Genomic DNA, 12,020 nt, shown 5'->3' with positions numbered 1-12,020 from the left:
ATATTTTTCATTGTGTTACATTTCTCACTTGCAGCTGACAACTCATTAAAACAATTTGCACTTTTGTCAGTCACAGCTCTAGATTGGTCACTTTTCTCAATACTGTCCAGCATTACTTTGGTGTTTTCAATCACATTACTTCAAACTTTTTGTTCAAATATCTATGAAAGAGGAAGCACAGTAGCACACTGTCAGAAGTTTTCTTGCAACAAATAGAAAATTGAGTCTTGTGTCACAGCTTCCAATCCAAATTTGCCTTTCAAGCACATCCCAAGGACTCTATAATGAGATCTGGTGACTGGAGGCCTGATGAGTCGTGGTGTATCTAATCTAACAGGTGTATCTAATGAAGTTGTTGCTGAATATAGATTGAATGTAGATTGTATGTGTGTACATGGAGTGCCATAAATCTGTGCCGAGTATGGCCTGGAAATCCAGAGGCCAAAATGTCACATTTTGTCCTGCCACCTAGGGTGGTTGAAAATGCATTAATGGATGGATGGAGATAAAAATTCAGTGTAATCCCACATTAAATTTGGACATGTGGTTACCCATATCTGTGAAGGTGTTAATGCTGATGCCACATATTCATGTAGCACACACAAAGAACAATATTTCTAACATACATTTACAGATTATATTTCCACATATATTTCTATATATATATTTACTCGGGTTAAAACATTAAGAGTTACGTGTTTTGTCATTCTCATAAAGACAAAAGGCACATCCTCTGTTGTTACTGGCTAATTAATAACAAAATTAATAATAATCAAACACTTATTAAACATATTCACTGGTCAACAAATATTGAAATGGTAAATTTTCAAAGCATATCACATCAAGGCAAAGCACAAATTGGCCTTTCCTATATACTGACTATGTTTTACAAAGAAATTTGAATGACAGAAAATACAAAAACTGGAATATAATACTTAAGTTCGACAAGATAAAAATAGGACTAGGATCTTTTCACATTTCCCTGACTCTTATCTGAGACACATGGCAGCTGGTCTTCCACAGGTTACACATTGGCATATACTTGCTCAGCCGAATCACTCTGCTTAAAAAAAGAAAAAAGTTGAATTCACTCCCTTCTTTCATGCATACACCGAATGAATGAATGAAGAAAACTTTACCAACCCCTGTGTTGCCATATACATGATCACTGTTGTAAAGGTCATTGCAGTGGACATTGTCATAGTCCTCGTTCCTGCAAAAAGGATGGAAAGGCAAACAAGATTTCTTTTGTTTTTCTATATGGAAATGAAATAAAATCACAAATCATCTTTAATCATAATAATTATGAGTACTCTTATTTGTCTGTGAACTGAGATGAAAAATTCAAACCTTTTTGTTGGGGCAGAACTACGGAGCTCCACAGGTCCATCTGACCTCATGGTGCTCGTGTCAGACGTTTGTGTTGCTCCTGATTTTTTAGTCCTGGCAGAAAGTTTTTTTTTCTTTTATTTACAATGTTACAAAAACAGCTGATACTTTTCACAGCCTCTGAAGTTAAACATCAGCTGTCAAGATCTTTTTTAAAAAAGTCTCTGCTTTTATACTTCCCCTTAATAACATTGGATATTTTGTTTAACAACTCACCATTTTTCAACTCCCACTCCTGTGGCTATCAAAATGATCAACAAAATCACACCTGCCCCAGAGGCAATAAGAATAATTTGCATGTTGTCTGTCCCAAAAGAAAGAAAGGATACTGAATGTATTTTGTCACGTAAATATAGAATGATAATAATCTATGCAGTATTCCTGAGACTCAAAAATTTTCTTACCTTTATCAGATAATGAAAGCATGAGGTTAGCATTTCCCAGCATGTTGTTTGCCAGGCAGTGCACAAACTTGAAAGACCCAAAGTCTACCTGCAGAATTTCAGTAGTAACAGAGCCATTTTTCTCTACTTTGCTGCTTTGCAGCACTTTGTCACCAAGAACAAAAAGGACCGTGCTGGGAGGCTCAGAATCTATGATACATTCACATGTTACTATGCCATCATATGAGGAGCACTTAGAAGAAGTCTTAATGTCAGGGGCATCTGGAAGGACAGCCAAATTATTTATTTAAACAGAGTTAAACAGAGTTATGACAACCTTAATCGGGATCTTTTAATTAAGTATTTTTATTCATCTTTCGGCATAAAAAGATGAATAAAAATACTTAAGACAAAAATCCTGATTGAGGTTATCATCATTCATGCATGACAGGGTTAAATAACAATGAATAACAATAAATTACAGTGAAACATGTCATTCATCTATAGTAACATTAAACAACCAGTGGGTGTCAGGGTTTGGAGTGACACATCAGTGTCCAATGTAGTGATTTATGTGCAAGTATATCATCAACACTGACACAAATGCAAGGAAACAGCCTTTGAATAGCTGTCCACTGTAGTGACCACTATGCGTGAAAGGGATACGACACTGAATCCCATCTTTATATATATAAAAAAAATAAATTACAGTGTTTGAATGAATTTTTTTTATCATCAGCATGTATTTATAATTAAATACTTACATTTTATTTTAATGATCTTGTATTGTTCCCGCTGCTTTCCACCGTGGTATGTAACACTGCATTGTAAAGGTTTGTTGTGATCCGTGCGGTTTGAGCGAAAGGTCAGAGTAGATGTTGAATTCCACTGGCCTTCATGAAGCTGCTGTGTTTGATCATGTTGCTCTCCAGAGTGACTCCAGTGGAAATCAGGTGGATATGTGGGGCAGGAGTGAGACACAGAGCAGGAAGCAGACACGTTTTCACCCTCCTTTACCTCTTCTTTCATAGATAAACTGATGGGGTTTGGTTCATCTGTGTTAACAAGATAAATCAGGAACATTATAGTCACTTTAATGCAACATGGAGACCACTTAACGTACTGTGAAACTGATGTTATATTTTATAAAGCTTTGAATTCTGGACATTCTTTTTTATGTTAATGATATGTATATAATTTCTTCATTTTTTAAATCATCCTGCTGAGCTTTCCAACACCCAACACAGATGTATTACTAGCAGATAAATATGGGGTGAAAGAATAGGAAGAAATTTTTTTCTTTTTTTGTTTGACTTTTATCCACAAAAAAATGAATCAGATTTGGTTAAAAATATAAAATGAAAATAATGGGAACTTCATTTGGTACAATTTTGTCTTTTCATGTCTCCACATGTTTTCCTGCTTTTTGAGCTTTAGGATGAAAAAATACACAATTACATAAACATGTCTGTATTAACTGAAAACCTGTCTTAGTTTTACACTTACATAGTTATACACTTATGAAGTGAGCCATAGAAACAAACACTGCTGCATGATATTGATATTAAAGTGATCTTGTAGGCTGATTTGTAGTTTTGCACAAATGCGTTATTATTATTGACCTCCTATGACCTGGCGTCAACATATGTGGACATCACTTTTTTGTCAAGTCCACAATGCTACATTTTGCTCTCAGGGGCCTGATATCCTCTTCTCATAAACTACATCAGGTAAAACGATAATTCTTTGTTTTTAAATTCATCATGTCCCAATCAGCCCAAATAGCAAAGAAAAATTAAAAATGCATGCCATGAAAGAGTTCAGGTCTTAGGAGGTTAAAGTGTTATTGATCTGTGCACAGTATTTACTAATTTTTTTACTTACCAGTCACTGAAATAACAACTTTTTTAGTTAAATAGGAAAAATTAGCGTATCCTTTAAGTTCTATCCTGAAATAAAAAGACCCCCCATCAGGTTCTTGAAGGTTTTGAATCATCAGAGAACAGTTCTTCTCTCTGATGTTTCCCACTAGGTTTGTTCGTCTCCTATGTTGCTCCAGAATTTTAGATTCAGTTGGATGATAGATGACTTGGTCTCTCTCAGTGGTCTTCCAAATCCCTGTGAATACATTGACTTTTTGGTCTTCTCCAGCTGGGTAGTCATAAGAGCATGGGATGACCACACATGAGCCACGGAGACCTGTAACTGAGGATGGCACATCAGTGGTCCAAGATGAGGCTTTTGTTTGAGTAACTGTAACAAATTACGCAACAAACAATGATTAAATGAAGTACAGAAACAGGACAATCAAGCAGAGAAAGAAAGTGTAAATGCATAAAACAAAATACAAATTCCTCACAAAAATTGCTTGAAAAATAAACCACGTCGTAAGATTTAAAAAAAGTAGACTTTTACATTTTAGAGTTTTTGTGTTGTACAGCTTATCACTAAATATATACATTGTACAAACAGCATCATACCTTTGAAGCAAACGCATATGAAAAACAAAATCCACTCTAAAGGATTCATCTCTTCTTCTCTTTGCCGCATCTAAAAGAAAGTGACACAGATATGTTAGGGTGCTATTATTTCTTTGTGGTGAGAAGTGACTTGTTAGTTTGCATTCAGCTTTATTATGTCTCAAAGTCTCAATATTGTTTCATATATGGTACAATGGGGAAGTCTGTTTTATCAATCTTCATGGCAACATGTATCAAAATGCATACATTTTCACCCATATCATGGTTTTATAAAAGGGGAGTTATGAGATTAACAGAAGAACAGATAGGAGGTCTGAAACAAGATAAAAAATACAAATAAAAACATAATTATTTTGCTAATATGAGAAGTTGTTTTGTTACAGTTGCTAAAATAATCATTCTAATGATAAATTAAAAAACGAACAAATGAACAAACAAAAAACAGTTGACGCAGTGGTAAGCACTGTTTCCTCATAGCAAGAAAGTCCTGGGTTCAAGTCCAGGGCCTTTCTGTGTGGTATGTTCTCTCCGTGTGTGTATGGGTTCTACGGCCTCCTCCCACAGTCCAAAGACATGCACTTAGTGGGGTTACGTTAATTGGTAATTCTAAACACCACAGGTGTGAATGTGAGTGTGAATGGTTGTCTGTCTCTCTGTATTAGCCCTGTGACCTGTCCAGGGGTGCCTCTCTCCCTGTGGTAGCTGGAATAGGCTCCAGCTTTGATACCAATGACTCATCATATTATAAAGTGCCTTGAGGTGACTATTTGTTGTGATTTGGCACTATATAAATAAATTAACATTGAATTGAATTGAATTACCTTCTGGCTGCCTCACACAAACCAAAATCCTTCAGGAGTTATTTTAATCGATGACTCTAAAACTAGTTGTATTCTTCTGTTTGTCATCTCTGCAACAGACTTTGAACCTTTTCAGGGTGTACCCTCCCTCTTGCCCTATGACAGCTGGGATATGCTTCAGCTGCCTGAGGTAGTGGATTGCATAGGTGGAAGAAAATGGATCTGTTAAATTAATTAAAGAAAGCTCTTTAAGAAGTCATTCAAATTTAAGCACAAATAGCTGAAGTTATCAAAGGTTCCTCCTGTCTCCTACACCTTTGTGCTCAACTGTACTTTTCTAATCACCACCTGCGACTGTAAATCATGGTCTAACATCACTGAATATGTAGAATATACAGACTGGTTTTCATATAGCGCTTTTCTTCTCTGAGCACTCAAAGCACTTACCTCATTCACGCAAGCATTTTTTTCTACATAAGTACTTTCTATCTAACATGAATACACACACATCATCCTTCTTACCCAAGGATATTTGCAGACCGAAACAAACAAACCACCAACCTCTCGATTAGCAGATGTCCTCCTCTACCACCAGGCCACTGTCTAGATCAATATCTCATACTTGCATGCAAAGTAATCCACAGCATTCTTTAAACAAGGCATGAATTGCATTAATTTAATAAAGAGAAAAAATATTTTAAATATAGTTAAAAAAAAATTTTTATCTCTAAGAAGAACGACTGAACCTTATGTTATACGTGGCTATTGTTGGTGCAGAGCTGTCAAACCATGATTTTCTTTATTAGTTGGTGCCTATATAGACAGTCACATGACTGACTTCACACTTTAGTTTTCACACTCTTAATATAACTACAGACCCAGGTTGACTGTTAATTGTTGTCATTTCCTCTTTACAAGTTGAGAGAAAAAACACCCTTAAGGAGAGATTCTACAAAGGGGCCTTCACATACCTCACATACACATACAACGTCACTCATCACAACTGAGTATCTTCTTCCTAATATCTCTTTGGACATTTTTTGGGGTTGAAGAAATTAAAAAAGACTATAGGATAAAGAAAAGACTACAGGAAGGTTAACAAATACATATATGGCGCTGTATAAATAAAACTTAAAATAACTGAATTGACACAGAGGATGACAACATGTATAGCATATTAATATTTATATGTGCTATGGTATTTGTGAATTATTGAATCTCATTTGGTGTTGTGTATTGTATTTATGACTGAAGTCTGAAGAAACAAGACATACTGGCAACGTCATAATTTATTCATTGAACAAGCAGGGGTGTCAGTAGCATGTAGACGAATTATGCACAGCCACAACAGCCTGGCACCTTCACCAGCATGGTCACACACTGCTTCAGGAGGGCATTGTTCAACCAGCATTTGTCACAAGTCAGCCAGAAAAACACAAACACAGTAAACACAGTATAAGCCGTTTGGCATTGGTCAGATATAACAAAAGTATCACTGGTTTGAATATAAGAGCTAAATCTGTAATTACTATGAGTTTTTATTATTTATTTATTTGTTGGAACATCTGGGTCAGAACAATTGCATCTTAGAAATAACTGACATGACAAACCATGGCAATGGCCCTTTCTCTTTCTGGACTGAACTAGTGTAGTCAGATGACGTCCTGCCAGTCACCAGTCATAGTGTTGGACAAGGAGAGCAAGAAGGCCATAGTGATAGATATAGCTAGTAGCAACATTAGAGAAAAGGAACATGAGAAGCTTGAGGAATACCAAGGGCTTAGCGAGGAGCTAGAGAACATGTGGAGGGTGAAGGACACAGTCCTCCCTAATTGGAGAACTAAGCACTATGAACAATTCGACCAACAACAAGCTACTCAGTTGTGATGTGTAACGGGATAATGACAGACAGTCCCTGTGGTGCTATTGGTGGTGTGGTGTTTTTTTAATGATTATATACCAAAGTGTATACAATTTCAGATAAAAGATATTTGTATTTTGTGTGTTTGTGTTTCCAGAAATGAGGTGCCTTTTCAGGCACACTTTAGATTCAGTTAAAGTCCTACTTTAAAGACACATGTTGCATTCAGCTGTGTCTTGGTGTCCTATTATTATTGAAAAGATTTATAAAAGAAAGAGTAGAAGAGAATATGGGATTTAAGTTGAAGGTGACGCGATACTTGCAGAAACCAAAGCTGCATGGGATGAAGGACCAGCAGCTAGTAAGCTTAAGATATTTTATATTTTTATATTTAAATGACGTTATTCATTTAAAATTTTTTTAGCTTTTTTAAAGACAAATTTTAAGTTAATTGACTTTCTAAAACATAATAACTTTGTCCATTGCTTTAGGGGGAGGGGAAACGCAAATGATCATCTTATATCAGACAGCTGCAGCATTAAATACCCAGCTGATCACACGAACCAGCTGTGGTGGAGCAGGGATTAGGAGAACCTCTAATTTAACATTCTGAAAGTATTGAGCACTGGGGATATTTAAGCAGTCAAACCATGCACTAACGTGAAAGCACTATTGGAAATTGACACAAGAAGCCCACAACTGGAAAAACAAATAAACAGCTAATGTCATTTGAGTGTCCAACATCAACCTCACAAAACAAAACAAACAAACAAACAAACAAAAAAAGCTGGAGAAGTGAAAAGGGAAATGTCTTCATTTTATAAAAACTTAATTTAGTTTGTAACAACTTCATCATTTTTTCTGTTCTCCATTCTCTGTAGTGTTTTATTTTTGCAGAAAGTTGACGCAATCATTGTTACCATTTAATTTGAAATTAATTCTGTTTGCCTGTGAAGCATTCAAAACAGAATCTGACTTATGTTTTCTTGGATAAGTCTCTGCAAGCTTGTCTTCATTGCTTTAAAAGAAGTCAACCAGACTTCTGTAGGTTTGTGATTATTTCAACTTCAACTGTGACATTTGAACTCGAGTTTGGATAGATGAGTGGCTGGCGCTCCACACACTTCAAACCTCTTCGATCACTAAAGGCACACTCCATTTCAGGGTGCTTGATTATATATACTTGTGGCAATGGGACTGAAAACACTTGAATTCAATGAAGTGCGGCCCGATACTTTTATCCATAGAGTTCATGTTTAACGAAGCAACTGCATAACACTAGGTACAAATTTTTTAGGAGCACAGAAGACTGATATCCACTTATAACACAAATTCCTAGGTATTTGTAAGATTCAGCAAGAGTAATATTGATAACATATGTCTTAATTGCTAAACCTAACCCTTGCTAAACAAACAGCAATGCCTTGGATTGTATCAAATTTTCACTGGCAGACGACGAGGAGCTGAGAGAGAGTCGACCCAAACGTGGGAGGGGAGGTCTGAGACCAGGCTTTGAAGTCTGTGAGTAACTGCTGTTTGGACCTTTTCAGCCACTGGTCACATAAACGAAAATCATATCCTTCCAGAGTCTGGTCAAGTCTGTGCTAGCAGATGGCGAGAAACAGAGACAGAATGGACCCAAACACAGACACTAGAGATGGAGCTGTAATTGAAAGTGAGCCTTTATTCATGGCTGAGAGAAACAAACAAAAAGCAAAATGGGGACAAAGACTAAGCTAACAAAACCTAAACTGGGAAGCAACTAAAAAATAGGAAACTAAGACCTCAAAACCCAAGACGTAAAACCTAGAACATGAAAAACTTGGGACTTGGAAACACAAAGGGAGTTAATGACAAATAAGTGCAAATATCATAGTGTTGCAGTCCCAATGCCAATATGATGATTCTTCATTGGTCCTGCTTTGAAATACAAAACTTTAAAACTTTGCCTCATGAAAGGTAATAAATCAGTCTTCAAGACACCCTCGATATCAAGGGTGGGGGCCTTAAGGGCCAGCGTCCAACAGGTTTTAGATGTGTCCTTGATCCACCACAGCTGATTTAAATGGCTAAATTATCTCTTCAACATGTCGCGGGGCGTTTATCAATATGCGTACTTGTGCGTACTTGCGTTCTCATGTACTCATGATACGTCATCAGTCGGAGACCAAGTACTGTTCCAATTCGAAGTACGCATCACGCCGAGAACGCGAAAAAGTCCCGGATGTGTTCTCGATCCGCCCATTTTATCGAGCATGCATCGGTGTAGACTTGGGACAGCTATATATCCCAGAATGCATTTCGTCCAAAACTCAACAGCGGACTCCCGGCACATCGTCCCCCCCTCCCGCTCGCGGACTTCTCACTACTCAGGTTAAAGAAACCCCAGCAGCTGTCTATAGTATTGAGCGTCCACTAGAATAGAAATAAAAGCATTCTAACATCTCACCTGCTTGTTTTTATTAAGGTATGTACACGTATGTACATGTACACTATTTTTATTAATAGAGGTTTCACTACTGAGGTCAAAAATGATATATAAGTCACTTAGATCACTTCTAAATGTTAATGTTTGGTTTATTTCAGTGTTTTATTTGTTCCTGAGTAAACCGGTTTGGCTGTGATTACAGTTAAGCTTCATAACATGTTACTCACAGTTAAATTAGGAGGGGACGGCAGTAAAAACTCCGGACCTGTGACATCATCACGTACGCTGGTGTTCCGACTGTACAAATCACGAGTCCGTGCTCGCGTACTTGAAAATTGAGAAACGGCCCACGAGTCCGTGCTCGCGTTCTCGGCGGGTACTTACTCCCGTGCGTTCTCGGCGAGTACGTACTCACCGAGCACGCGAGTACGTACTGGCGTACTTGGGCATTGATAAACGGCCTTGAAGTTCTCGTGGCCTGTTAATGAACTAATCATGTGATTCAGGTGTGCTGACCCAAGGTGATATCTAAAACCTGGGGAACTCCGGCCCTTGAGGCCTGGAGTTCCACACCCCTGCTTTATATGAAGTAAAACACTCTCAGGAAAATTCTGACTATAAAGTCACTGTAATTTCTTTGTAAAACATGCTGCTGACAAAAGGTGAAAACATGATGGCTCACTACAGTAAAGCTATGTTATTAAAAATGAAACATCAGTATCCGGAACATATTCACAGAGGAAGAAGACCCACATGCAAGACACACAGAGGCTGGGTCAAAAATCAAAATCTCTAGTCAAGAAGAGGAAGTGAACAATAAAAGCAGTTCACAAAACAGTCCACATGGGGTCATGCATACAGAGACCAAAATGAAATGTTAGTTTAAAAAACCCCCAAAACTTAAAGCAGTGTGGCAAGGTACAAAATGAAGGTCATGTTACGCTGTGTGGGGAGGGCAGAGTTATGGGGCAAATATTGCTGGACTAAGGTAAAGGAACAGCAATGCTAGGAACTGAACTGGGCAATGATGTTACGTCTGACACTGAATCCCTGAGGCTTGTGTTAAGCAAAGGGGGCGTGTCCAAATGAAGCTGTCGAGAGATAAATGAGGCCCCGTTTCTCTGAAATGACTGCCTTGTTATGTGATTCGAGCTGTTTAAAATGCCGCGATTTGTTTTTTTCTTAGACTGGATCTGAGGTGATTCTGAGGCTCATCACGAAATTGCAAAGAGATTTTAAACAGATTATGGAGCCACTAAAAAGGTGAAAAACATCAGCAGTAAGGGAGCATTTTGATACAACATCTCACAATGATAACATATATCTTAAATCAATCCCAGAGAGGATTTTACAGCACCTCATATGGGTATTCTGCAATTTGATTCCGCATTTATATATCGACTGGTATGTAGCCCACATGTAATATCACAGCAGGGGTGCTGTACATCAAATGACCAGCAGATGTCAGTACTTCCAAATTAGCTGTTGATTGGTGCTTCATGTAATCTGCCTTTTGGCAAAGAGAAAAGGCAAACTATAATGAGAACTGGGCATATTCTTGGAAACACTAACCAAGAAAATACACAGGAAACCACCAAACAGACAGGACAGACACCTATAGGGAGGCTGCAAAAAAAGACAGAAGGAAACTAAGGACTTAAATAATCAAGTTCAAGTTCAAGTGGCTTTTATTGTCATTTCAACCATGTACAGTGGTACAGTACAGAGTAAAATGAGACCCTGGTGCTACATATGACATATAACGGACAAACACAGGACTACATGAAGTGCAATGTGCAAAAATTTTAAAAATAAACAGGACAAGACAGACACAAGACAGTGCAATGAAAATGTGCAAAATGCTGAGTAACTTGGTGTGTGTGTGTGTGTGAGAGAGAGAGAGATACTGCAGATAAGTGCTTGGTAGTGACGTGTATGAAGGTGCGCATGTGTGTGTGTCATTCCAGTCACTGAGTGTTCAGGAGTCTGACAACTTGGGGGAAGAAACTGTTCCGTAGTCTGGCAGTGATGCTCTGGTACCTCTTTCCAGAAGGCAGGAGTGTGAAGAGTGTGGGTCCTCCACAATGCTGGTGGCTTTGCGGATGGAGAGGGTGTTATAAGTGCCCGTGATGGTGGGAAGAGAGGCTCCAATGATCTTCTTCGATCCGATACGGTGCAGACAGTGATGCAGCTGAACTAAACACAATGCACACAAGAGTCTACCAAAATAAGACAGGAAACAACTAGAGACAGACCCAGATTGTAGACACATAAACTTGAATTTTGTGTAAACACAGACATGTGTGTGACAGGGAGACCAGACAACCACAGAGACAGGGCAAAAAGTAGACATGGAGACATGACCAGGGCCAAAGATAAATAATAATGGAAAATTAAATAATGGAAATTAAGGAGAGATCAAAAAGATTACAGACTATGAATTAAGCATGAAACTATAAACTAGACACAAACAAAAGGTAAGTCAACACTGAGACGATCTTTTATCATGGCAACTATTTGCCATCGTGGCAGATGGCCGCCCCTAAGTGAGCTTGGTTCTGCCGGAGGTTTCTTCCTGTTAAAAGGGAGTTTTTCCTTCCCACTGTCGCCAAATTGCTTGCTCACAGGGGGTCATATTATTGTTGGGTTTTTCTCTGTATGCATTATTGTAGGGTCTAC

General features: G+C 38.0%; 1 protein-coding gene and 1 long non-coding RNA gene across 2 annotated transcripts; both read right to left on the bottom strand.

Moving 5' to 3' along the window:
• Nucleotides 1–792: 792 nt before the first annotated feature.
• On the bottom strand, nt 793–1,444 carry LOC120442603. Its single transcript, XR_005614812.1, has 3 exons — nt 1,351–1,444; nt 1,144–1,213; nt 793–1,060 (listed from the first exon to the last, which is right to left on the bottom strand). It is a non-coding gene; the product is annotated as an uncharacterized LOC120442603 (long non-coding RNA).
• A 157-nt stretch (nt 1,445–1,601) lies between these two features.
• LOC120442643 (myelin-associated glycoprotein-like) lies at nt 1,602–4,474 on the bottom strand. Its single transcript, XM_039619512.1, has 6 exons — nt 4,445–4,474; nt 4,253–4,322; nt 3,657–4,025; nt 2,537–2,827; nt 1,794–2,054; nt 1,602–1,693 (listed from the first exon to the last, which is right to left on the bottom strand). The coding sequence occupies exons 1-6, from the start codon at nt 4,472–4,474 to the stop codon at nt 1,602–1,604; spliced, it is 1,113 nt and encodes a 370-aa protein (XP_039475446.1).
• Nucleotides 4,475–12,020: the final 7,546 nt, after the last annotated feature.

The sequence above is a fragment of the Oreochromis aureus genome, linkage group 11, assembly GCF_013358895.1.
Source record: "Oreochromis aureus strain Israel breed Guangdong linkage group 11, ZZ_aureus, whole genome shotgun sequence".
In the NCBI taxonomy this organism is placed as follows: domain Eukaryota; kingdom Metazoa; phylum Chordata; class Actinopteri; order Cichliformes; family Cichlidae; genus Oreochromis; species Oreochromis aureus.
Note: the sequence above shows the minus strand (reverse complement) of the source record. Positions and strands in the feature narration are given on the sequence as shown.